Source organism: Hoplias malabaricus, chromosome 3, assembly GCF_029633855.1.
Source record: "Hoplias malabaricus isolate fHopMal1 chromosome 3, fHopMal1.hap1, whole genome shotgun sequence".
NCBI lineage: Eukaryota > Metazoa > Chordata > Actinopteri > Characiformes > Erythrinidae > Hoplias > Hoplias malabaricus.
The window spans coordinates 8,419,425-8,443,296 of record NC_089802.1 but is presented as its reverse complement, the minus strand read 5'-3'; the positions used below and the strand labels follow the sequence as shown (position 1 = coordinate 8,443,296).

The 23,872-nt window shown below is 40.1% G+C and overlaps 2 protein-coding genes across 8 annotated transcripts; one reads left to right on the top strand and one right to left on the bottom strand.

Moving 5' to 3' along the window:
- Window positions 1-1,391: 1,391 nt before the first annotated feature.
- rnf157 (ring finger protein 157) lies at window positions 1,392-17,894 on the bottom strand. 3 transcript variants are annotated; one of them, XM_066664964.1, is made up of 20 exons: window positions 17,220-17,894; window positions 16,345-16,463; window positions 14,435-14,523; window positions 14,188-14,334; window positions 13,824-13,941; window positions 13,638-13,704; window positions 13,479-13,522; window positions 11,580-11,627; window positions 11,418-11,489; window positions 11,089-11,248; window positions 10,548-10,660; window positions 9,927-10,162; window positions 9,638-9,746; window positions 9,415-9,523; window positions 9,143-9,324; window positions 8,636-8,701; window positions 8,471-8,519; window positions 6,809-6,928; window positions 5,047-5,081; window positions 3,700-3,836 (listed from the first exon to the last, which is right to left on the bottom strand). In XM_066664964.1, the coding sequence occupies exons 1-19, from the start codon at window positions 17,305-17,307 to the stop codon at window positions 5,047-5,049; spliced, it is 1,971 nt and encodes a 656-aa protein (XP_066521061.1). In that variant the 5' UTR covers window positions 17,308-17,894; the 3' UTR covers window positions 3,700-3,836. The 3 variants fall into 3 exon arrangements, with proteins under 3 accessions (XP_066521059.1, XP_066521060.1, XP_066521061.1); XM_066664962.1 differs by lacking the exon at window positions 5,047-5,081 and having other exon boundaries at window positions 1,392-3,836; XM_066664963.1 differs by lacking the exons at window positions 5,047-5,081; window positions 6,809-6,928 and having other exon boundaries at window positions 1,392-3,836.
- Window positions 17,895-18,675: 781 nt separating this feature from the next.
- Window positions 18,676-22,833, top strand: srsf2a (serine and arginine rich splicing factor 2a). 5 transcript variants are annotated; one of them, XR_010801967.1, is made up of 5 exons: window positions 18,676-19,221; window positions 20,460-20,778; window positions 21,277-21,417; window positions 21,940-22,036; window positions 22,507-22,833. XR_010801967.1 is itself a non-coding variant. In XM_066666248.1 (3 exons), the coding sequence occupies exons 1-2, from the start codon at window positions 18,866-18,868 to the stop codon at window positions 20,764-20,766; spliced, it is 663 nt and encodes a 220-aa protein (XP_066522345.1). In that variant the 5' UTR covers window positions 18,676-18,865; the 3' UTR covers window positions 20,767-20,778; window positions 21,940-22,833. The 5 variants fall into 5 exon arrangements, 2 of the variants coding, with proteins under 2 accessions (XP_066522345.1, XP_066522346.1); XR_010801966.1 differs by lacking the exon at window positions 21,277-21,417; XR_010801965.1 differs by having other exon boundaries at window positions 21,940-22,833.
- Window positions 22,834-23,872: the final 1,039 nt, after the last annotated feature.

Here is a 23,872-nt window from a genome sequence, read left to right as displayed (position 1 = left end):
CCAGCTTTTTTTTCTCCACCTTAAATCAACTTTCAAACTTTAGCTTTGCGAATTTTGAACATCAAATCAATACAAAGCAGTAGACTGTGTGGAAATGATCAACAGAAACATCATTTAAAGGTGTGGTACATAGCCGAGTTTGGCATTACTGACAACTATGCTTTAGCTCCTAGGGAAATGTGTTTGCATTATGATATAATGATGTTTGTCTCAGTCCAGTAAAGCTACTTAAACTGTAATGTGCTGCAAGTTCAGCCTTGATTAATAAGCTGATTTCACAAAATTGAGTATATATTTTCATTGGTTTCAGACAAGGCAGAAACCTTCAAATCAAATCAAATCAAATTTTATTTATATAGCGCTTTTCACAACAAAAAGTTGTTACATAGCAGCTTTACAGAGATCCGGGTCCAAGCCTCCTATGAGCGAGCCAGGGGCAACAGTGGCAAGGAAAAACTCCCTCAGCACACGAGGACGAAACCTTGGAAGGAACCAAGACTCATACGGGGAACCCATTCTCCTCGGGTCGACACCGGAGACACAACAGAAAACAGAACAGAAGTAAAAGTGAAATGATGACAGATGAAGGGGTTATAGTAATGTGAATGTAGTATATTAGTGATGTATGAGTCTGAGGAAGGAGGAGGTGATTCTGTGTGAGTTAAAAGTAGGTGCAGAGTTAATTTGAGATAAAACACCATGGCCAAACATGATAGTGTAGATGAGACAAGGCCAGGATCTTGTACAGGACACAGGGGCTGGATCAGGGCAACACCTGGAGAGCAGCAGGACGTCTCAAAGCATGAGAGAGACAGAAGAAAGAAAACCAGACAAAGGGAACAAATAAAAATACAGAGGTTAGTAGGGTCATGGTAAAGAACGGGCAAAATTTTCCTGTGAAAAAAGCTTCCACGGGTCAGACAAGGGAACCCAGTGACAGACAGCGTGTTCGCGGTTACCTGAAAACTAACTAAAAAAGCTGTAGCTATGGTCATATGACAGGGTTAATACAGAACAGTGATGATATGAAAACCAGCTCGAACACTGATAGAGAAGGAGTAACCTGAACGTGAGTGATTAACCAAAAGCTTGTTTGAAAACCTTCCTTACATTCTTATCTAAAACAGCTTTGATGGTGAGATAAATAGGAATAAATATCTGGTGTGACACCATGCTTTGGAAAAGCATTGCCAAAACTGGACAAGTGTGCAATGTCAGCAAAAAAATGCAGATGGCTGGTATATGGTCCTTTGTTGCAAGGGCTCAGGTGTAGGTATGACTGTTGACCTGTAGGAAAATGTAAAATTTGACCATGTGACTGAGTTTCATTTATAAATAAAAGACATTGGCAATGCGAGCTTTTTTTTTTTAATAATGTTTATTGTTCTTTGACATTTGTATTTTGCACTATAAAAGTGACCAATGTATAGAATCAGTCCATGTCTTATATCCTGGAGCAGATCACAGTAATTCTCCCTATGGGTGCAGAATGAGAAGTGTAAAATGAAATAAATTCTACCAAGACCTTCCAGAACACTCACCGTAATGTAACCATGCTTTTAATGGATTTAAAATTTAAGCCGTCTCTAACATTTTGGAGACAATCTAAATGCAATTATAATGCAATAACTTCACTCCACAGCTTTGTATCACGCTAGCTTTTAAGGACAAATAAGTCCATTGAGTTCTAACCACTTTGCCTACTATCTGAAACATTTGTGCATAAGCATAGATTGGATTAAGATGGCGGTGTGAGGGGGGGCTACTGAAAACATCTACTGCAAATGTAAATGTACTGTTTTATAAGTGGATATCTACTGACATGTAGGGCCTGCTGAATATGTCATGCTTGTGTAACACTTGACAAATGCACCACATATTTGTCATCTAGGGAAAAAACAAACAAACAAACAAACAAACAAACAAGCCTAAATGTGCACTTGTGAAAGGTGACTGTTTCAGATATTATAATTTCACACCATTATTTATATTTCATAGAACACATTCGACAGACCAACATATAACAACAATAACAAGTGCTATGCTAACATAAGATAAAAAATAAAATATTTCTTTCTAAGAAAGAATGCTCACAGGTGTATCATTGTATAAGAGATTATTAAATATGATTAAACTACAAATTCTCGCCAGATTTGTTTATAACAGATATCTGGGAGAACTATGACATCAAGACGGTCGGCTCAACTGTACCATAGTTAGTTGTCACATATGAGGAAGCACTAAAAGTCCTAAGGAAATGAAAAACAAACTGATTAACGATTATTAATAACAAAACCCATTTTCGGAAATTCTGGCACTGGGGTTTGTACTTAATAATCATAATGTCACTGTTAATACAACAGCATGGAAACTAATACTGTCTATTCCCTTTCAAAACAACACAGCAAAACTCATATCGATTGGCTATTGGCTCAAGTGAGTGGCATTTGTTAAACTCTATGCTTCGTTCAAACCTAAGCCAAATTGTTTGGCCGTAAACACTTTGGATAAGAATAGTGGACCCTTGCCATGTGGAATGCATGAAATATCATTTTATAAATGATCTAGTATGCCAGTTACACTGGGACTTGGCATGGCAGCCCATATCCATCATGCAGTTTTCTTAAAAGACCTGTTTCTTAACATGGGGCACTAGCAGCATTTTCATTCCAAGTTCTGTTCAAAAACAACCTAACGGTGCTACTGCTCCCTCAAATATATTGTCCACACACTGTAAACATAACACATGATTGTAATTTAGAGATATTAAATGTACCATATCATCTTCCGTGTGAGACTTAATGCCATATATGGACCTCCTTGGCAAATTTTTTTGTACTCTTCTCATTCACGTCCATAACCAGTCTAACATTGTCCAGTCTGATGTGGAAGTCAGGTGAGGCAGCTTCATAGCTTCAGGCTATTGCGTGTCTTTGTGACATGCACAGCTGTAACCAGCTCAGTATGATGCAGTTAAACAATCTTAGAATGTGTTATTGCTCTAAAAATCATCCTGTGAAGGGCTGTATTCCACTTTATGTAGAGCAGGCAAATTGGTGTACTAGACGTCTATTTTCAAACTCTACTCCTTTGTTAGGCTCTTGGTGATGAGTTACAAATCCCATCATATGCAGGACTGTAGCCTTTTCTCTTCTTTTGTAGGTTCAAGGTGTTGACACGGGAAGTGCAATTTTTCAGTACTGACATTCAAACATGGAATATTCCAGAGCAGAACTACAAGTGAAGTGTAACAAGAGAGGATTGTAATGAGATTCTGTGCATGCAAACGTCCAGTTGAAAGATGACGTCTTCGTCCACTGAGAGGCAGTTCTGCTACGATCATGAATGAATTCTGCACATTATCCACCACTGACCTGTCAGTGGAAATTTTAAGTAGATCCGATGTTAGAAGAGGCATTGTCACCCAGACACTTTAGTCTGGTCATTATAAGGGCCTCTGGGATTCCACATGGTCAGAGTGTACGTGCTAAGGAAAACACAGTGCTTCACAAGGGTGTAAACACACGTTATTTTAGCACAATATAGGAAAATTCACTCTTATCTATAATAAAAGAAAGAAAAAAAATCAACCAAACAAAAAATTAATAAATAAAAATTCTTGTTTTGAACAGGGCTTGAGGGAGAGATGATGAGTGTGGTTGTTTGATAACTCTAATGCTGAGACACAGCTAGTGGTCCGCGGTGAGTTTTTGGTGTGTTTTTGGGGCTCGCTTCCAGGTTGGTTAACCCTTGCTCTGCCAGGTTGATGTTACTTGTGGCGGCGTGGTGGGGCAGAGGCTCAATCGAATGTTGGTAGGCTTCCAAGTACAGCATTCCTGGAAAAGATAGCACATCTGTAAGGCAACAGTTTTTATTTTCACTACCAGTTCCAACCAATAATTAATACTCCCCCACTCAGACAAGTAGTGCCACCTTAGACAAGTAGTAATAACTTAGGATGGTGAAGATAGACTGAGGGTGAAGAAGGGTGCTTCCTCTCAAGACAATCCAAGTATTACTGCCACTAACACAACACTACTCTAAAGCTCAACACACATTACGGAGAACTTTGTTCAGTCAGTTAACAGACGCCTTCATTGACTTGAATCAAGCTGAGTGAAAGGAGAATAAGGAGCATCATTCTTCTCATCCCGAGTTTGGAGTCCCAACCTCAGATGATGATCAAACTAGTGATCTCTCCTAAGAGAGCAGATTTGACATAGTGAAATGATTACAGTAAATTAAGATGCAGGTATTCAGTGAGTAAGAATATTTAAAGTATTTAAAGCCTGTGAGTTTTTCTCCCACATATTTGTGTACACATTATTTTTGAAGCATCTCCTGTAGACCAACAGAAAAGAAGAAAAACTGGTGTAAACTGGTGCATAGGATTAAACAAAAACTCAGGCAAATATGAAAATGTCATCACTACTTTATCTATGATAAACATGCTCATGTGTGCCTTACATTGTGGGATTCCTAATGGCTGTATGATGTATTCAGATAATGCATGCTGGAAATTGTAGTGAGAGAACACCAGTGGTGAAGACAAGGATGCATGTCAAATCAATACAAACCCATGCTACATGACATCAGATAATATATTAAACGCTAGGTTAGGCTAGAATGCTGCTTTAAAACATGTGTATTTTGTTTCAGTTTATTAGATGACTTATATATTAAAGCAATTAGCCACTCAAGGCTGTGCACTGCAGTGGTTTTCCCATAATTAACAGATTCTGTGTTGTACCTAATGACATTCTTTAAACACAGTGAAATCACTGAAACACCTGGCTCCTTGTGGCCCACATAATTTTAAATACCTCAATCATATGTTGAAAGAGTTTTATTAAAAACAAGACCCTTTTGTGCATCGTATTCCAAAACCACCACTGAACACTGATTACACTGCTCTTCCAGGTCAGGAAATGGTGACTAAAATGGAGCATACCCAAAAAAATAAAAATATTTAAAAAAAAAAGTTAAATGTGAATACTCTGCAAACTCATTCTCTTTGGTGACAGGTCCCTTGCCATAAATTCATACCTATTCCTCAATGTGAACAGGACACGAGTCCTCATCTGTCCATTCCACAGACATCCAGGAAGATAGAGAGAGAGAGAGTGATGGAGGGAAAATGTAAAGAGAGACAGAAAGAGAAAGAAAAGAGAACATTTACAGCACAACAGGAGATTCAATAGGACATTCACAGAAAAGAGAGCAGGACTAAGAGAGAGAGGCTGAAAATGTTTAGAGGTGATGAATGGCACTCCATGCATGAGTTGGACTGTTGTATGTTATTCAATAGTATATTGTCACTGTTGTATCAAAAACCTTTTTAAATACATTTTGTAAACAATTTATTCAAATTTATTTGGAACCAAATTAATAGCTTCATTTAAAAATGCTGTATATTTGTTTAAACCAATTTAGAGTTCTGATACAACAACATATATTGCTTTTTATTCCTTGTTCATTAAGGTGCTGCTATTCAATGTTAATATGAAAAATATTTTCAAGGTTTTGGTACAACAGTAACTGCATGATGTCATCCCCAAAAGCAGGACAAAAGACCTGACTAAAGCCCTATTCGGATGAATTATTTTTACCTGGAGACTTGGAGTAAGGTAATTATTGCTGGAGAATCTCAGTGGTCTTGCATCCTGTCCAAAAAGACCATATCAGTAAGTGTGTGCTCATGTTTCAGAAATTGTTTCTGAGCCTTTTATCTACTGTAAATCGAGCAGTAGAAATATTTCCACGTTATATTAATCCCATCCAATCCCCATCATATCCTGGAGTAAAGTTTTTTTGTAGATTTTCTCTAGAATGGAGGTGCTGGAGGACGCATTAGTGGTGAAATATACATTTCAAGTATGAGGCTAATCTCAGCTGCTGAATGACGCAACACACTCAAATCCTCAAAACGACCTAAAGGACCGCTCATATTTCTGGAAGCTGTAGGTAGATTTTCTGCACAACAGCAGCCTACATAAGTGTTACGAATGTGTGTCCTACTCATTAAGTTAAAAATAAAAAAATGTTAATATGGGTTATAATAACTGTGTGAAGGATTAGTAATGTTTTTGCCATCTTGTCAGTTATCTATTTTGAAGGACTAGAACATAGTAGTAGTTCTAGACAGAACAGTAGTCACAGTCTAAAAACCCCAGTAGCTCTGCCGTGTAAGATCCACTGTGAGACGGCAATGCATAAAACTCCCATCTCAGTTATTTTCACCATGATTTCTTATCCAGTGCAAATCCACCTTACACTTTACTGATGCCTGTTGGTACAATTACATTTGTATAATTAATCCCATTTGAATAGGGCTTAAGGCATCACAATAATAAACAGAGCAAAACAAGGAATAAAACATAAATTTAATCCTCTTTTAGAAATGATTTTTATTATTGTATGTACACCGTACAATTAGCTCGTTATGTGATTAGATATCAGTTTCCTCTCTGTCTCATGGCTGTGTTATGAGCTGGGAATGAGAAAAACCGATGAAGCGAGTGAAAGGGTGAAAAGAGACATGGAGGAATGAAATGCAAAGCATCTAGGAGCTGGCAGACAAAATCGGCTTAACAGTGTGACTATGATTTGAATAGGTACGTTCAGTATAAACATACACACACGCACACACAAACCTGGCTATAAATAGGTGTTGACTACATGTATGTTCCCTATTAAACAAGTTTCAGAAGGGTAGAGCCATAGTTCTATGCCTTGACAATCCTTCCACTATCCGTTTAGACTGTATGTCCAGTACCAGTCCCCTCCTATCACAAAGGTTGCCACTCACCAGCGAATCGGCCATCAGGAGCCTGTTCATTGTCCAGGCCTGTCAGACAGTGGGTGTCAGACTGCCCTTGATTGTTATTGTCAAACTCTGGACAAGGCACCTCGCTCCTCCCGCGCCCACCTGCAAGCGAGGTCAGAGGTCAAACAGAGCAGCCAAGGCACAGCGGAGCACAGCAGAGTGTTGGGGACTAGGACTGGCGGGGTGGGGCGGGGTGGTGCAGGATGTCTTGTAGCAGCCATTGAGTGATGAAGGATGCACACATGACGTGACAACAGTGTACACATGCACACAGACATGCATGAGAGTGCATGTTCAAAAGAGGGAGAAAGGGAAGCTCTTGGGATTAGTGCAGAGACTCAGGAAAACAGTGTTAATGCAACATTTCCCAATTAAATCCATATTAATAAAAAGGATTTTAAATTATATGCCATGCATTGTTTCTGTTCAAAAAGCACACCTAACACAAAACACTAAACTACTTTTAACAGCTAAGCTGAAGACAAGCATGCTAACTCTGCACACAGCATAATGTGAATCCACTAAATACTAATTGAATTTCTTTTCCCAGCGTTCAGGCTATCACAGAAAATATTCTTCCTTACAGAATCCAATTCTTGATTTCAAAAAACCAAGCACACTCACACATTCACTCACACACACACCTATGGACACGTTTGAGTCGCCAATCCACCTACCAACGTGTGTTTATGGACTCTGGTAGGAAACCGGAGCACCCGGAGGAAACTCACGCAGACACAGAGAGAACACACCACACTCCTCACAGACAGTCACCCGGAGTGGGAATCAAACCCACAACCTCAAGGCCCCTGGAGCTCTGTGACTGCGACACTACCTGCTGTGACACCGTGCCACCCTATAATTTCCATTCATTCATTCATTGTCTGTAACCCCTTATCCAATTCAGGGTCACGGTGGGTCCAAAGCCTACCAGGAATCATTGGGCGCAAGGCAGGAATACACCCTGGAGGGGGCGCCATTCCTTCACAGGGCAACACACACTCACACATTCGCACCTACGGTCACTTTTGAGTCGCCAATCCACCTACCAACATGTGATTTTGGACTGTGGGAGGAAACCGGAGCAACCGGAGTAAACCCATGCGGACACAGGGAGAACACACCAAACTCACAGACAGACACCCGGAGCAGGAATCGAACCCACGACCTCCAGGTCCCTGGAGCTGTGTGACTGCAACACTACCTGCAGCGATTAAGAATCACTACACAGATATATCAGTGTGCCAGACAACTACTTCATACACTTCATATCATATCACTCGTTTACTCTTAACTATAATGCCACTTTTGAGACAGTGACTACATTTGCAGTGTGAACAGTAAAAATCCATTAGCACATGCGAAAGCAATACACTCGCACAAGGCTGAAAATGCACAAAAGAGAGCACGAACATTCACTTAGGATGGGCTATCTAAATGAAAAGAGCAAGATGATTAAGCTCTCATTACAAAACACATTGCTGAATAACCCCAGCAGAACGTGACAGGCATTTTTTTTAAGAATGAGCCACCATGACGACAACACTGCACACTGCAATATGCTTGCTCTCTCTCTCTCTCTCATTATGCACAACAGGATATCAATGCATGAAAAGAAATCACCAAAGCATATTTCAGGTTTACCCTGGTCTTTAGAAGGAGAGGCACAGTCCTCCTCAGTCACATCATTTCCCTGCGGAAAACAAAAAGTATATAACAATGTAAATCAATTAAAATAGTAGTACAGCATTAGATATAAGTCTGATTTTTATTCAGTTTAACTGCATGGTGAGGTAAGAATTTTTGCACCTCTGAATCCTGTTCTTCAACCATGGCTGCTACAAAGTTATGGTCATTTGACTCACTGGGCATTTCCTGCTCAGGGAAAAAAAGTGAAACTGTTTAATTGTGTTCAAACAGGGAAGCATGATATTGGCAATAAATGTGATGTTAAAAATGTATTAGACGATTATAATGAAGTGTTGATATCTGAACAAAATATTTTCCGTATGTGTTCTTAACAAGATTACAACATAAACTCCCAAATCATTACTTTTTTTTATATAAAAGATTGCTCTTAAAAAATAATAATAATAAATATATAATAATATATATATATACACACAGACACATTTTAATAGAAATTGATACGTATCAAGGTGTCAAATCACGCTAAGAAAAACAGTACTTTAATGTGCACCTACAGTTCTTGCAAGCTGAGTAGGTGCAAACTCCAACTATTAACCCAGTATTTATTTTTGGGAATAAAATCTTTTATTATTATTATTATTTCATAGAGATTTATTTCCAACTCACTTCCCCCTCCTGCTGTGAGGGTCCACGACTCTTGGCTAGGTTTTCATTGGGCTCTTCCCCTTCTGCCCCTGCCAGGTAGGAGCCAGACATGGAGGAAAGAGTATCAGTGCTGATCTGAGAGTGCTGACTCTGAGATGATGCCATGGACATGACAGACTGGGCCAGGCTGCTGCTCACAGGGTCTGAGGAAGTAAAGAGTAGCAGAAGGACTGATGATGTATGCAATGGCAGATAACATAGCTGATGCTGACCTACTCACTGCTGTGTCCTACCTTCAGGAGATGTGATGGTGGAGGACAGAGGGGTACCGGTACAGGAGGACTGGTCTATGGCTCCTGATGAGGATAGTGTAAGATTGTCACTCTCAGGGGTCACACCACACTGAAAGAATGTGACAGAAACTATGTTAAATCTAACATTACATTACTTCCTTTGCCGTAACTCAGGGTTTAAAGCATTCGTGGCTGTTTCTGTATTTTTAAGAGGGGGATATACCTCTTGCTGGTCCACAGGAAGCTTTCTCCTGCATGCCTGAACTTCAGACTCACTGCACGATTTCTCGTCCTCCTCCTCAGGTAGCACTGAGGAGTTCTGAGAGAGGGACCTTGAGTCCCACAGTGCAGTGAAAAATTGTTGATTTAGTTGATTTATAAAAAATCTTTGAGATTCTTAATATATTGAGAGAAAAACTATTTTACAAAAAAAAGACAAAGAACACATTTTATAATCCATTTGTGTAATTCATGTCTATAACAGGTTCAATTAAAAGAAGTGGGTCACTCACTTGGAGCCACTCTTCTTGAGCTTGAGGCCCTGGCTGGAGTTCATGGAGTGCTCTAAAGGGGAGAGGGAGTGTACAGCTGTGTGGTGGCTCTCACTGCCATATGTAGGTAGAGTGCCAGAGACGTGTCCTTTTGTTAGGCCTTGCAGAGGAGGAGCAGCTGGTGAAGAGTGTAGGGGTCCGTTCAATGCCTCCAGCAGAGATACGGCCTCATAGCCAGGGGGAATGTGCTCTGAGGCCTCGAATAAAGTCATCAACAACATACTTACTATTGTGAAATTTCACATATCACAAGCTTTAAGAAGGTAATTAATTAAATCCCTTAGACTCCAAGCATGTTTGTGCCACATTTCATTGGTGTTTCTGGTTCTGCTGATACGATTAAAGCAATCCTTTCAGGCTATTAATGCAACTTTGTGGACATATAATAATGGCTGGACAAATTTAACTTACATTACTACTATACATCTCTTATTCCCTTTACCATTACAATGGTTTGCTTATGACCGTGAAATCTTTCAAAAATTATATTAGTCTTCGAGGTTTTAGGTGCCTACACTCAGAGATTTTCATATCTGTGATAAAAAGCACTTCATGAAATAAAACACAGCTTTATGTGCTTACCGAGTGCTCTTCGGAGTCTGATGTCTGTGATGTGATGACAGGGTTGAATCCACTTGAAGGGAGAGGACTCAGCTTCTTCCTCAAAGCTCGAATCTGCAGCAGAGCTCGGAATGCTAAGAAAAATGATCAAATAATAAATGTATTTAATCACCAGTTGAACAATTGTAGCTGTTTTGAAGTGTAAATTCATTCATTCATTATCTGTAACCACTTATCCAGTTCAGGGTCGCGGTGGGTCCAGAGCCTACCTGGAATCATTGGGCGCAAGGTGGGAATACACCCTGGAGGGGACACCAGTCCTTCACAGGGCAATATACACACTCACATCTTTGGACGCTTTTGAGTCGCCAATCCACCTACCAACGTGTGTTTATGGACTGTGGGAGGAAACTGGAGCACCCGGAGGAAACCCACGCAGACACAGGGAGAACACCACACTTCTCACATACAGTCACCCGGAGCGGGACTCGAACCCACAACCTCCAATATTTTAAAGGCGGAATTTAAAGATAATATGTAGGGATAGTGAGAGTGCACTTACGGAGGCGACAAATTGGGCAGCAGTTGGCTTGATAACGCAGAGTGTCTGCGCAGGCATTGCACAAGCACAGGTGTCTGCAGGGAAGAATGAGTGTGTCACGTACATCTGATAGACACACCACACACTCTGCACTGTTGTCACTAATTTCATCATCAGCCACCTGTAAACAACAGAATTAGAGTACATATTTGGGTTCTGAAAAATGCATCACAACAGATGTATAGGACTAACGCAATCACTGAAGATGTAATATAGAAGTGTTAATCCACTGGAAGTGGTCAGTTCAAGGGTGCCTTTACCATTAGAAATGAATTAGATTAATGACATACTTTAGACTCCTGGCTGTTGTATTTGTTTTCTATGCCATAAATCTCCTGCAGTAGGTAGCTAACACCATCCACCTGAAAGAACATTAAAAAAAAGATTCTGTAAGAACTAACAGACACCTCACTGACTGGTTATTTAAAATGACTCCACATTAGGACTCTTACCACTTGCTTCTGCTTCAATGGTTTCACACAGTAGCTGCCATCCATATGCTTTAAAGAGATAGTATAGATAGATAGATAGTATATCTGTTTACCATATATAAGCCTTTTTTATTCATAATACAAAGCCTACACAGATCAGTCATACCATTAAGAGCATCTCCTTGCTTCTACACTCACTGTCCTTTCTCTCAGCTCCACAGGAGCCCTTTGTAGTTCTACAATTATGACTGGAGTCCATCTGCTGCTCTGTATACATTGTTGCCCCCTTTCACCGTGTTCTCCATTGGTCAGGATCCCCCAAAGGACCACCATAGAGATGGTGTTAGATCGTTCTCAGCGGTGCAGTGACACTGATGTTGGTGGTAGTGTGTTTTTGTGTGTTGTGCTTGGCTTGAATGGATCAGGCTCAGAAATGCTGCTGGAGTTTTTAAAGCCCTGAAAATTGTCCACCAGCAGCATTCTGTGAACAATGTCCATTGACTGTTGATGAAGGATTAGAGAACGACAAAAACAAATTGTGCAGCAACAGATCTGCTACTGTCTGTGACTTTACATTTACAAAGTGGATGAATGAAGAAGGTGTGTTTAATTGAGGGAATTGAACTCTTAATTGAGTTAACACATCACCTCCACGTCAGTGTCCCTGCAGCGCTGAGAATGATCCACCACCCAAATCATACCTGCTATGTGATGGTTCTGACCATTCAAGAACAGGGTGAAAGGGGGAAAATAATCTATACAGAGCAATTAATGGACTATATTAAAGGCTAAGCACCACTTAATGGACCTTCATTAATATTTCACACTATTGTAGTTACTGACATATATAAGTATGAATTAAAATGAAAATAGCAGCTTAATTTGCTTTAAAACTGACAATATTGTTAAATTGACGGAAAAACCCGAGCTCGCTACGGAAATCTTGAACGCAACCGTGACGTCACTGGTGGACAACAGCGGAACAACGCCGCGGTAAAACACCGTTATGACTGACTGTTATGACAGTATCTAGCTAAATAACCAACATTATTCATGACAATAGCCTAGCAATAAGCTAAACTCAAATGTAGAGGTAACGTTATTCTTGTAAATGTGATCGAAGTCGAACTCGAATTCATCCGACACTATAAACCTCCGTAATGCAGCTACGTAGCCGAGTATAATCTGAGCCACCGAGTTTAGCGAGTCAAGCTAACGTTAACTAACACCAACTAAAACAGGCGAAGTGAGTGTCCTTACCCTGTTTACCTCCATGTTACAAAGGCTCTTGAACACCTTTCGTTGGTGTCCTTACATGCCCATATTGTTGGAAAAGCGCCAGTGAAATGAGCTACAGATAACGGAGTGAGCGGATGGTACTTTCCAAAGTGCCCGTTTAAAGTTGACAAATTTAGTCCATTTTCTGGATATTTTGGGATCTTTGGGCCATTTGTGCACAGATGTCCCACTGTACATTGAATGATTGCAGCCAAAATCAACACACCTTTTCATCATTTTGCATTAAATTAAGTGCAACTTCTAGAGTTGTTGTCCACCATCTACGTCACAGGCAAGACACCTATTAGAGTTTCCGAACACGAAGAGTTTCTTTTAAACCTTATTCCTTGAATTAGTAAGAAATAACATGTTTTCTGACTATCAATAAACACAAGTTAGGAACTCAAATTCCACTCTATTTATTTGTTTGACGCTTTCATAGAGCTGGTGCTTAGCCTTTAATTATAGTAATTATAAAACTACAAAGTGCTGCTTTGTAGTCAGCAGAATGGAGAATGTACAGGGAGTGCAGAAACAAGGAGAAATAATGTTATAGTGGATCTGTGTATATTTTACTTCTGCAGGTGTATTAAGAATTGCATTCCAATAATATTTTTAAAATATTCAAAAAAATTCACATACCTTCTCAAAAGATGCAAGAAGTATATGAGAATGTCCTAAATGATCTGTAGAAAAAATGTAACAATATAAAAAATAATTAGCTATTAACCTTTACAAATGTCAAGAATTTCCTCTCACACATACAGGCAGGAAAAAATGCTCCTTTAACTCATAACTCACCATCTCCTTCGTCCACCACTGCTTGCACAACCATTGGGAAGACTTCTTTGTCCATGTCAAATAAAAGCTGAATAATAATAATAATACAATTACTTAAGTAAAACTCAGTATTTAAGTATTAGTGGTGGAAAACCTATATATTCAACCACTTAACGAACAAGCACACAGGTACTAATATATGCTTACCTCTTCATCTGACCACTCTGATAAGTTGACAGAATGCGAGGGGAGGCAGAACTGCTGACAAACACCTCTTTTAAAGTGCACAGTCTCTGACTGCAGCGAGCTGTCCTGAGGCAGATATCTGTCAACAAACAGCAAATACTCAAACATAGGACTTAACCACCAATACACAATCTTTTAAATATTTTAAATTACCATTTAAAAAAACACAAACTGAATGAATTGCTAAAAACACATGAACTGAAAATCTGCGGTACTTTCATCTGTCTATCTATCTACCAACTTACCTACCTAAATGTAGAAAACAGTCAGTAGCTTTACATTTCTTTTCTGGTAAATTTTCATAAGATTTATCCTCATCACTTACATGGGCACACCATTGTGGAACTCCTCAATAGCTTGATAGTAAATAGTAATGGCAACTTGAGTGTCAGCATCAAATGTAAACTCAATATTGTAGCAGCTGCGTCCTTTCCCAACCTCTTGTCCAGGCAACTTCATGTCTTCACTACATCTATAAACAGAAGACAGGTTAGAAGTAAGATTATTATATAAGCCAATATTATTGAATGCCAAGCGTAACTAAAAGTTGTCTTTTGGACTGAAATTCTTACCTAACCAAACGGAGGGTATCTTTGCGTATGTTGATGAGACTGCGAAGGGTTTTCACAGGTTCATGAGGTGGTGGTGCATTGTATGGGAACTTTAAAAAAGAAACACAATTCAACAGAATTCAAAGACTGCAAAGTATTTGAAGGTGCCTTCACCAGAGGTTTACAGGTCTCATCAGAATTTGAGTATTGACTGACTATATCACTGCATATCAGTTTTGATCCTCAATTCAGACCACGTTCCCTATCAAAAAATCATCAAAAAAAGAGGAACATTCTAAATATAAATAAATTCCATCTGATTAAAAATCATGAAGTGTTGTGTGGGTGAATCATTAAAAAGCCAATGCCTAGCACAGCTCCTGTCCTTTGGAAAACCACACTCGACAGGCATGTCCACGTGCTGGAACAGCCGTGAGCTTGTATTTGCTTGTAGGTCATCACTGGGCGAGTTCCCCCTGCCCCTCCCAGGCCCTCCCCCTTTCCAGAGAACAGCCTGAATGTGACTCTGTGTATTACCCGCAGTAAGCTGCTGCTTAAATCCACAACATCACCAGCCTGCCTGCTTAGAGACCAGACAAGCTGTTACTGTACACTGCATAAACACAAAGAGACACTGACTGCATGACAAGAGTCCACCATTTGAAAGTAAAGAAATAGACATACTTCAGCTCGAGAGAGGCAACACATTACATGTACAACTCCCTTTCCATATCAGCATCATGCATCTCTGATACAGCCATCCTGTATGAATACAGGACACACGGTCTACAAATAAAATTTTTTGATGAGATATGGGGGGGGGGTGACTGCGCTGCCTGCTACTCTGTTGTTTTTTTCTTGTTTTATTAATGTTGCATAAAATACTGACGTCAAAACCTTTCAGATATTGAGAATTAAATATTTATAGCACTTCAGCACTATTGAGTTTACTGAATGGCACAGTCCAGCTCCAAAAATAGATGAATTAACGTAATATCAATGAATGGTGGAAAATCATCTCAGTTTTTCACTCTTTGAACTGATGCCTAGGCAGAGTTTTAAACCTCTGTCATCACTTAAACGTTCAGATGCCTCGTCCCCTCTATAACTCTACATGATGTCTCTGCCCTTTACAGCTCCCCGGGAAAGACACTACAGAGCACAAAATCTGAGATTCAAATCTGAATCTTGGCTATAAGACACACCCTTTGCATTCTGCAGTGATAAATACTGGCTTAACCTATTGTCTCAATGCCTACCTGGAATCACAGGACGCACACCCTAGTGGGGGCGCCAGTCCTTCACAGGGTGACACACACACCTACGGACACTTTTTAGTAGCCAGTCCACCTACCAATGTGTGTATCTGGACCATGGGAGGACACCAGAGCACCTGGAGGAAACCCACGCGGACACTGGGAAAACACGCCAGACTCCTCACAGACAGTCACCTGGAGTGGGACTTGAAACCACAACCCCAGGATCCTGGAGCTGTGTGACTGCGATGATACCTGCTGCACCACCGTGCACCTGCCCTGAAAATAGCTTAAGTTAATCAAAAATAAAAAATAATTCCGTACATTTTCAGTAACTGATTCATCTTGTTCGGGGTTGCAGTGTGTCTGGAGCCTACCCAGAATTCACTGGGCACAAGACAAGAACACACCATCGACAGGGCACCTACCAATGTGTTTTTTTGGACTGAGGGAGGAAAAACACTAAATACCATCTAAATGCATCTAATTGGATTTAAATTAAATCCTGGTACATACTTAGTCCACTTTATTGTGCTCTTTCACATAGATCCATTCACAACATAGCGCTTCATATAGCCATATACACTGGATATTTAGAGATCAGTGAAAACTGAAAACCACAAGAAGGTAAATATTTTACACGTTAAACGTTTCACAAAAGTCACTATTTCTTACTGTCACTGGTCTGTTCCCCAGGAAGTTGAGATCTGTGTTTTCTCCAAACAGGTAACCCTCAGGATGGGTCGAATCAAATTTCTCTCCTCCCATAATAAAATGACTAGCAAAATAACTACCTGCAAAATATAAACAACAAATACATGAGACTTATAAGAGATTAAAAATATGCAGTTTATATTAGTCATTGACTCCCTGGACACTACTGCCTTATGGATCATATGGTCTACAAAAGTATAATATGCTGTAATAAATGTCCTTATAGGACAGATATATAAAAAAATATATATATATCATATATATTTACAGTGTAACACAGTGCAGTCCTGTTCTGATGTTTTTATACAGGCTTTACACTATAAACTGTGGTGTTGTCTATAGTATAATTCTAAAAATATAAATTATAGAATGTATTTTTAAAAATGACAGAAACCTAACGAAACACAATATGTCATGAATGCATACAAACACAGATACTCTTTATTAAGTATATATTGTTTTGTTTATTAAACCCTCTGCCCACCACAAACACTGGAACTCCATTCCTCAAGGCTTAAACTTGGGACATCCTTCAATTACATAGTGTATAAGAGCCTAAATATTGCAATAAGCTTGCTCCAGGCAAACATGAGAATCTGCAGTTGAACAGATGCAGTTAGTGGCAGAGTCACGGCCTGGTTATTTGAGGGGTGGGATATCTATCATCTTTGTGAAATAGGCAGGATGCTCCTTAGGTCCCCAGCCTCTCCCATTTACTTAGTGGTAAAGGCCAGTGTATTTTAAATGCCTTTGAAATTGTGATCCCTGGTGATGAGGGGCGCTGTATAAAAACAACAACCCTAATAATAATAATAATAATAGTCTTGCCCCCTCACCTGATTTCGGTGGGTATCTGTAAACAGAGTTAGACGGTATGTCCACCTCCTCCACTCCTACATTTTGTCTGCTTGCCAGTGCTCCCATCTCCGGGTAAATTACAAACCAAAATTCTATCCGATTTCAGGGCTCAAAGAGCTTGCAGTCCGCTACCCTTTTCTTCTTTCGTCTCTCCTGCTCCGTGTCCCGGCAGTGCTGATATTCTCTGGTGTCCTCTCTTTTTGAGTGCTTTTCATGGGATTAGTTGTCTTAGAGCTGTTTTGTTTGGACTGCTACGTTAGCGCTGCGCTAGGCCGCCTCTCCTCCGCTTTCAGCGCCATCGCCTTCGTTCACACGCCGCGGGTCGGAGCGGTCTGAGGCGCCTTGACCAGTCTCACATCCGCGCCTTGTGAGAGAGGGGATCCAACATCCCCGTCTCCGCTGAGCCTCGGCGACTTGCGACGGGATGCGGCGGCGGCTAGAGCTCGGCGCAGATGCTCTGAGAGAGAGAGAGAGAGACCTAATGGCCACGCTTTGACGTCAGACTTAAATCCGGAGCCGGGCTTTGGCGCAGTAGCTCCAATCCAACAGCAAGAGCTACCTGACCTTCCCAAAACTGGAGCTTCAATCACTGCACTGCAGCACACAGAGCGCTCTGCAGTGAGCCCGCACCCTCTCGCCCCTGGGCCAGGGCACTTCACCACGTCCCTACACACATTTGTGTTTTATAAAGATCATCCACCAGTCCCCAATCTAAGTGAACCACGAAACCCCATTTGCTCCTATCTTAGATCCCAGGTTTGGCCTGAAAGGCTGCGCAAAGTTTCCTAACTTGCTGTTCCCTCTTCAGTCCTATGGTCCATACAGTTTTTTTGCCCCGGTCATGTTACCTGTTTTGTTAGTCATCTGAGTAAATGTAACATACCACCAAACACAAGAATCTGTGAATTGTTTATTCTCTTTACCAGACTAAATTACAGAGACATATTTCCAGTCTTTTGTGACGTATGTTCCATGAGGCGTCTCCAGTTCCCAGTTTATCTGAAAATGTAAAAAAAAAAAAGTGATACAACAGAAAACATGGATCTGCCGATTCCTAAATGTGTTTATATTTAGATAAATTGGTAAGTAAAAAACACACAGGAAATATGTGTAAATTTGTCAGTTTTATAACGGTTTAGAAGTAGTATCGACTCCTGGTTTTATAGCTTTTAAAAGAAGGCCCAATTTGTTTGGAAATGGCATTTTATTTTAAATTGTTAGTAAAATGTTTGTCTAATAATAAGGTATAAAGCGAACCTGAGAAAACTTCATTTATATTTATATATATATATATATATATGGGGCACAAACCTTAAATGCCTACAAACTAAACCTGCTTTAAGAAAACTACCTGCGAAACCCTTTAGTTTCGATAGGTGGCAGTTGTTTGCCTTTACCATAGAAATCCGTCTGCTTTAACATTAGGATGTCAATGGTGTATGTAGATATCAGACACGCCCCGGAAACATCTTTGCCGCCATTTTAGGTTGCAGTGAGGGCCGCAGCGTGCTCCAGTCTCGGCCACTCTGTGATAGAGCGGAGCGCCACTAGATTTTTTAAAAGCTTTCGAATCTGTTACCGTTGCTATTTGTAAGTTCAGACCGTCTTTACCGTAGAGGTGAAGATGAGTTACGGGCGTCCCCCGCCAGATGTAGAAGGCATGACCTCGCTTAAAGTGGACAACCTGACCTACCGCACCTCGCCCGAGACCCTCCGTCGCGTATTCGAGAAGTACGGCCGCGTCGGGGATGTGTACATCCCGCGCGATCGCTACACCAAGGAGAGCCGCGGGTTCGCCTTCGTTCGCTTTCACGACAAGCGAGACGCAGAGGACGCGATGGACGCCATGGACGGAGCGCTGTTGGATGGCCGCGAGCTGCGCGTGCAGATGGCGCGCTACGGCCGCCCGCCCGACTCTCACTATGGCCGCCGCGGTGGACCGCCGCGTAGATATGGGGGATACGGACGGAGGAGCCGCAGGTCCGAGTCTCAATATTTTAAGTCTCTCTCGCGTTTATATAAACATTATTTTAACTCTCATTATTGTAGCCGAGCAGTAGACACAACATATACAGAAACGTGTAAGATTAGCATACACAAATTGAGGCCTTATAATCTTAACTATGCACGGTTTTGTAGTTTTTCTTCAAGATTAACCATGATCTTAAATAGGTTATTTTTTAGAAATGATTGGAAAAGAACGTGAAATTACATTGTTTAAGAACATGCAACAATAGAGTGTATAACCTGCTCGAGGCCCAAGTGTTTTGTTACAAGTTAGCTTTTCCATTCCACCTTAAATGCCGAAGTATTTACATTCTGGCGCCATTGGTTTTAAGGTGGAACGGAATATTTGAACATGGCGCGAAGAAATGCATTGTCTAACGTGCCGTACTTTGATCCTGTTTTAATTGACAATAAAACGGAGAATCTAATATTAGTTTTTAAATAACGTTTTTTGTCTGGCTTTGCTTTTAACTACTTTAGTTAACCCATAATTTGCCGAACATTTTCACGGTTTTTAATCGGTGGTATTTTTTCCCTTGAAGGCTTCTTGAGTGTAGGCCCTTACGGTGGCGCCAATGTTGGCTGCCATTTTAGAAACGTAAAATGTATTACAACAAAACACTTTATTTCGATTTTTTTTGCATAATTTCTGAATGGTTAGCTAACTGGTGTGAAAACCCATCTAGTTAGCTAATTTACACTAAATAAACTGGTTATTAAGCAGCTAGCTTGTTTTGTGTGCAGGCCTTACCAGTAAGGGTTAACAATACATACGAAGCAGTCCTATTTCAAGATAAAGCATTAAATTATGCAAATTAAGAAATGTTGTATTCGTCCATTAATATATTTATTTCCTGTATTATAATGTTTTGTGTTAACCTCTTTCCTGGAACAGCAGTTTTTAGTGTGGTGCTGATGTGTGGGTTGTTTTTGAAACCTGCTCAAAAGTGCAATCTCGCCATATGTTTACCGTCATTTTAACACGCGATAAATGCTGTCCCCCAATGGTGGATAATACTAATTATGGCACTTTCCCTTCAAGTTCTACAACTCTTTAATTATTAATTTTTACTTTTTAGTTCTTGGATAATTTACTTTTAATAATTACTCCTGTTCTTAAATTACACATTTTCTCAAAATAGTTTGTCTAATGTATTGTGTCCCATGTAAATTCTGTTTATTTATTTATTTTTTAACATTTTGTTCTTTAGCCGCAGCCCCAGACGTAGGAGACACAGCCGCTCTAGGAGCAGGAGCCGTTCTCGCTCCAGAAGCAGGTCTCGCTATAGCCGTTCCAGGTCCCGATCCAGGTCCTACTCCCGCTCGCGCTCTCGCTCCAAGAGCCGTACACCACGACGAAGCAAGACCAAATCACCGTCCAGGTCTCGCTCAAGATCCAAGTCAAAATCTCACTCCAGGAGTCGCAGTCCTCGATCAAACAGGGGGTCGAAGTCAAGGTCCAGATCCAGGAGCAGAGCCAAATCTCCTGAGGGCAATGGACCTGCCCAGGAGTCTTGAGGCCAAGTCTAGGTGAGCAGAAACCCATGCATGCAAGCATAAGTGGTGGACCAGGGTGTGTGGTTTTATTTATTTTTTTAATTTTTGCTCTCTCTCCATACCGCACCATTTTTTGTTACTGAGCTTTGTATTAGTCATTACAGGACAATAATTATACTAAGGCATTAAATGTTCAGAGCCATTTTGTAACTTCTACTTGGTGAGAGAGATTCTCCCATGTTAGACACCTAGATGTGGTCCTTCTTAGGATTATGCCTATATGAAAAACTTCAGGTACTGTTAAACCTTTTCAGTTTAGTGTTTCATATGCCTTGGTCCATTATTCACAACATTCATATGGGAACCAACATGAGATGAAATGAAGCAATGCATGATTTTAGTTGTCTTTTAATGCACATCTTGTAACTTGTTGGAGCAGATGCAGGTAAAACAGTAAGTATATTTTTGTTTGAAAACAATGGATTATGGGTGGTAAATCTTTCATCTAAATGTGGAATTTTTTCCTCCAAGCTGCTGATTCCTGTTTGCAAAAGAGGAGTTTGGGGGCAGTTTGAGAGCAGTTAGTGTGTGATCCGACCTTTGGCTGCCTGCTGCTGGTTGGCGGTTGCTATGGAGCAGGTCGGTCTCATTGAGTGTTGAGGTGGTGCTGAGGTACGTTCGAAGGACTGTGGACTGAGGCCTTTTTCCATCATTCCTCTTATACGCCCATGTCTATCGTTGCATAGACACACGCAGGATGAAAAAGGGGTGGTTTCTAAAGGTTTTTTTAAGGAGTCAGCAAAAAACTTGGTAGAGTCCAGATTAAGTGAAAATATAAATGACTTAACATGCTGTGTTGCATGTTGGTCTGCTGGCATCTTAAATTTGCTTTTGGAAATGCATACCCGACCCCCAGGTTTGGTGGTTTATGTACTTGAGGTTGCTAGACACCATTTGAGGTACACACCAAACTTATGCAACTTGCCAGTGGCTTGCTGCTCTATAGACAAGTTTGGATGTGTATTTATCTATTTTATCTATTTCTTTTTTTTTATTGAAGGTCATCAAAGGTGGGCATTGCTTAATCAGCAAATGCCACAATTATGGAGATGTACAAGCAACATTTTATTTGTAAAACTGATAAATCATCCACTTCTAACTTCTTTAAAGCTCACTAACTCTTTTCTTTCCTAGATGATCTCAAATGACTGAGACTACAGCAACTAAGACCATCGCTTCAAATGGAGGAGTCTGTCTGAAGATTTCTAAATTCACCTGATAAGATCTAAAGGTTATTGTTAACTTGGTCTACATCTTTTTAAATGACTTTTTTTTTTCAATCTCAGAATTTTCTGTATCATATTTTGAAGTCTGTGATCATATTGAATATTTACATATAAATGGGATTCCTAGGTGAAATCGTTTTTTCATTTTTTGCTAGTTTTTTGCATTTGTTTAGTACTTCATGTAATTGAATCTCCCAGACAATAAAGTAAGTTCATTTTAATCACAACTCCTTAATCCTTTTCTTTAACCCTTTGTGTATTTAATTCTTGGAAACGTAAATGATTTTTCATCTTGGACAACTTCAGTTTTGAGTTTTTGGCACTCTAACATGCAAGCTGCTCAGAAATTATTTGGACAACACAATTTAAAGTCACATTTTTGTAGTTGCTGAGCAAATGTTTCCTTTTTGTGGTACTTCCGAAGGTCACAATTGTGATTTCTAATATTCTCTCTTGTGTATCTTTTGTGCACTAGGCGCAGTTGCGCAGCAGTTGAGTATTGCTGGTTAGCTGTTAAGGTGGCGTGTTGCAGTGCAGAGTGCTTGGCTGTTTCCAGTATTCTCCTGATTGCTCCTGTGTAAACGGCTTGATTTGAAGGTTTTTTTTTTAACTGCGGCAGATCGTCTTTTTTTTAGAATGATCCTGTTCAGGTTCTTCTGTGGAAACTTTTGTTCGACAAATGAATCTCATGCACACGTTGGGAGGGAGCAAACCATTTATTCATAATTCCAACAGCAGCATTTCTGTGGAAGATATAATTAATTGTAAGTTCCGTGTGAATGCTAATAAAATTCTTTGGTTAATGATCATTTGTAGCTCTAATTCTTTAACTAATGAGATTAATTTGAACAAATTCAACAGATCTCCCTCTAAAGTCACATGTGGTCTTCAGGTTTTGTCCAATAAAATCCTGTGGGCTAAATGCCAACATGCCATGGAAGGGTTGAATTCAGAGGTCCAATTTCAGTAAGAGTAACTTCTATTGAATCTCTGGAGAAGTACAGGGTTTGAAGTATGGTATATTGAAACGTGGAGTTTGGAATACAGATTTAAGAAACTTAGACATGGGGACACTGCTCTTTTCCACAATGTAAGTTGAGGCTTCAAGTAATTTTAAATGACTGAAAAATGTAAATGAACAGGCTATGTCTAGACAAAATGTCCAGTCCTGGCTGCAGATACAAACTCATTCTTATCCATTTTCTTGGTAAAAAATTCTATTTAAAGTCCATTCACTGCAGAAGGGAGATCAAGGTGCACACAGCATAACTTTATTTTTCCCACAACAAATGAGTATATCACCAAATGGCATGCGTTGGATAGATTGTATGAAGTATATTACCTTTTGGAATAAATTAGACTGGTGTTTGATTCAAAATTAATCAACGTGAGTATGTTCCCTCAGTTCAACAAAATGTCATTCGTCATTGTAACCACCTTTACAGTTCAGGGTCATGCTGGGTCCAGAGCCTACCCGGAATAACTGGGCAGAAAGCAGGAACACACCCTGGACAGCTTCACGAATGGACACTTGAATGGCCCAGCCACCTACTATTGTATGCTTTTGGACTGTGGACGATGACCTGAACCCACAATTCCAGTACCCTGGAGCAGGTTGGCAGCAACACAACCTGTTATGCCACCGTGCTGCCTTCAAGATGACATTTAGTGTTACAAATAAAAAGTCATAAAAGTGGTTTAGATATGATTCCTACACGGTTTGCCTTCGTTAAGTATGCACAGATTAGTCTCCACATATACATCTTTCCTGCCGATAGAAAGCCCTGCAAGTTGACAGCATTGGTTCGTTAGAATTGAAATTTATATTATATAAAACCCTT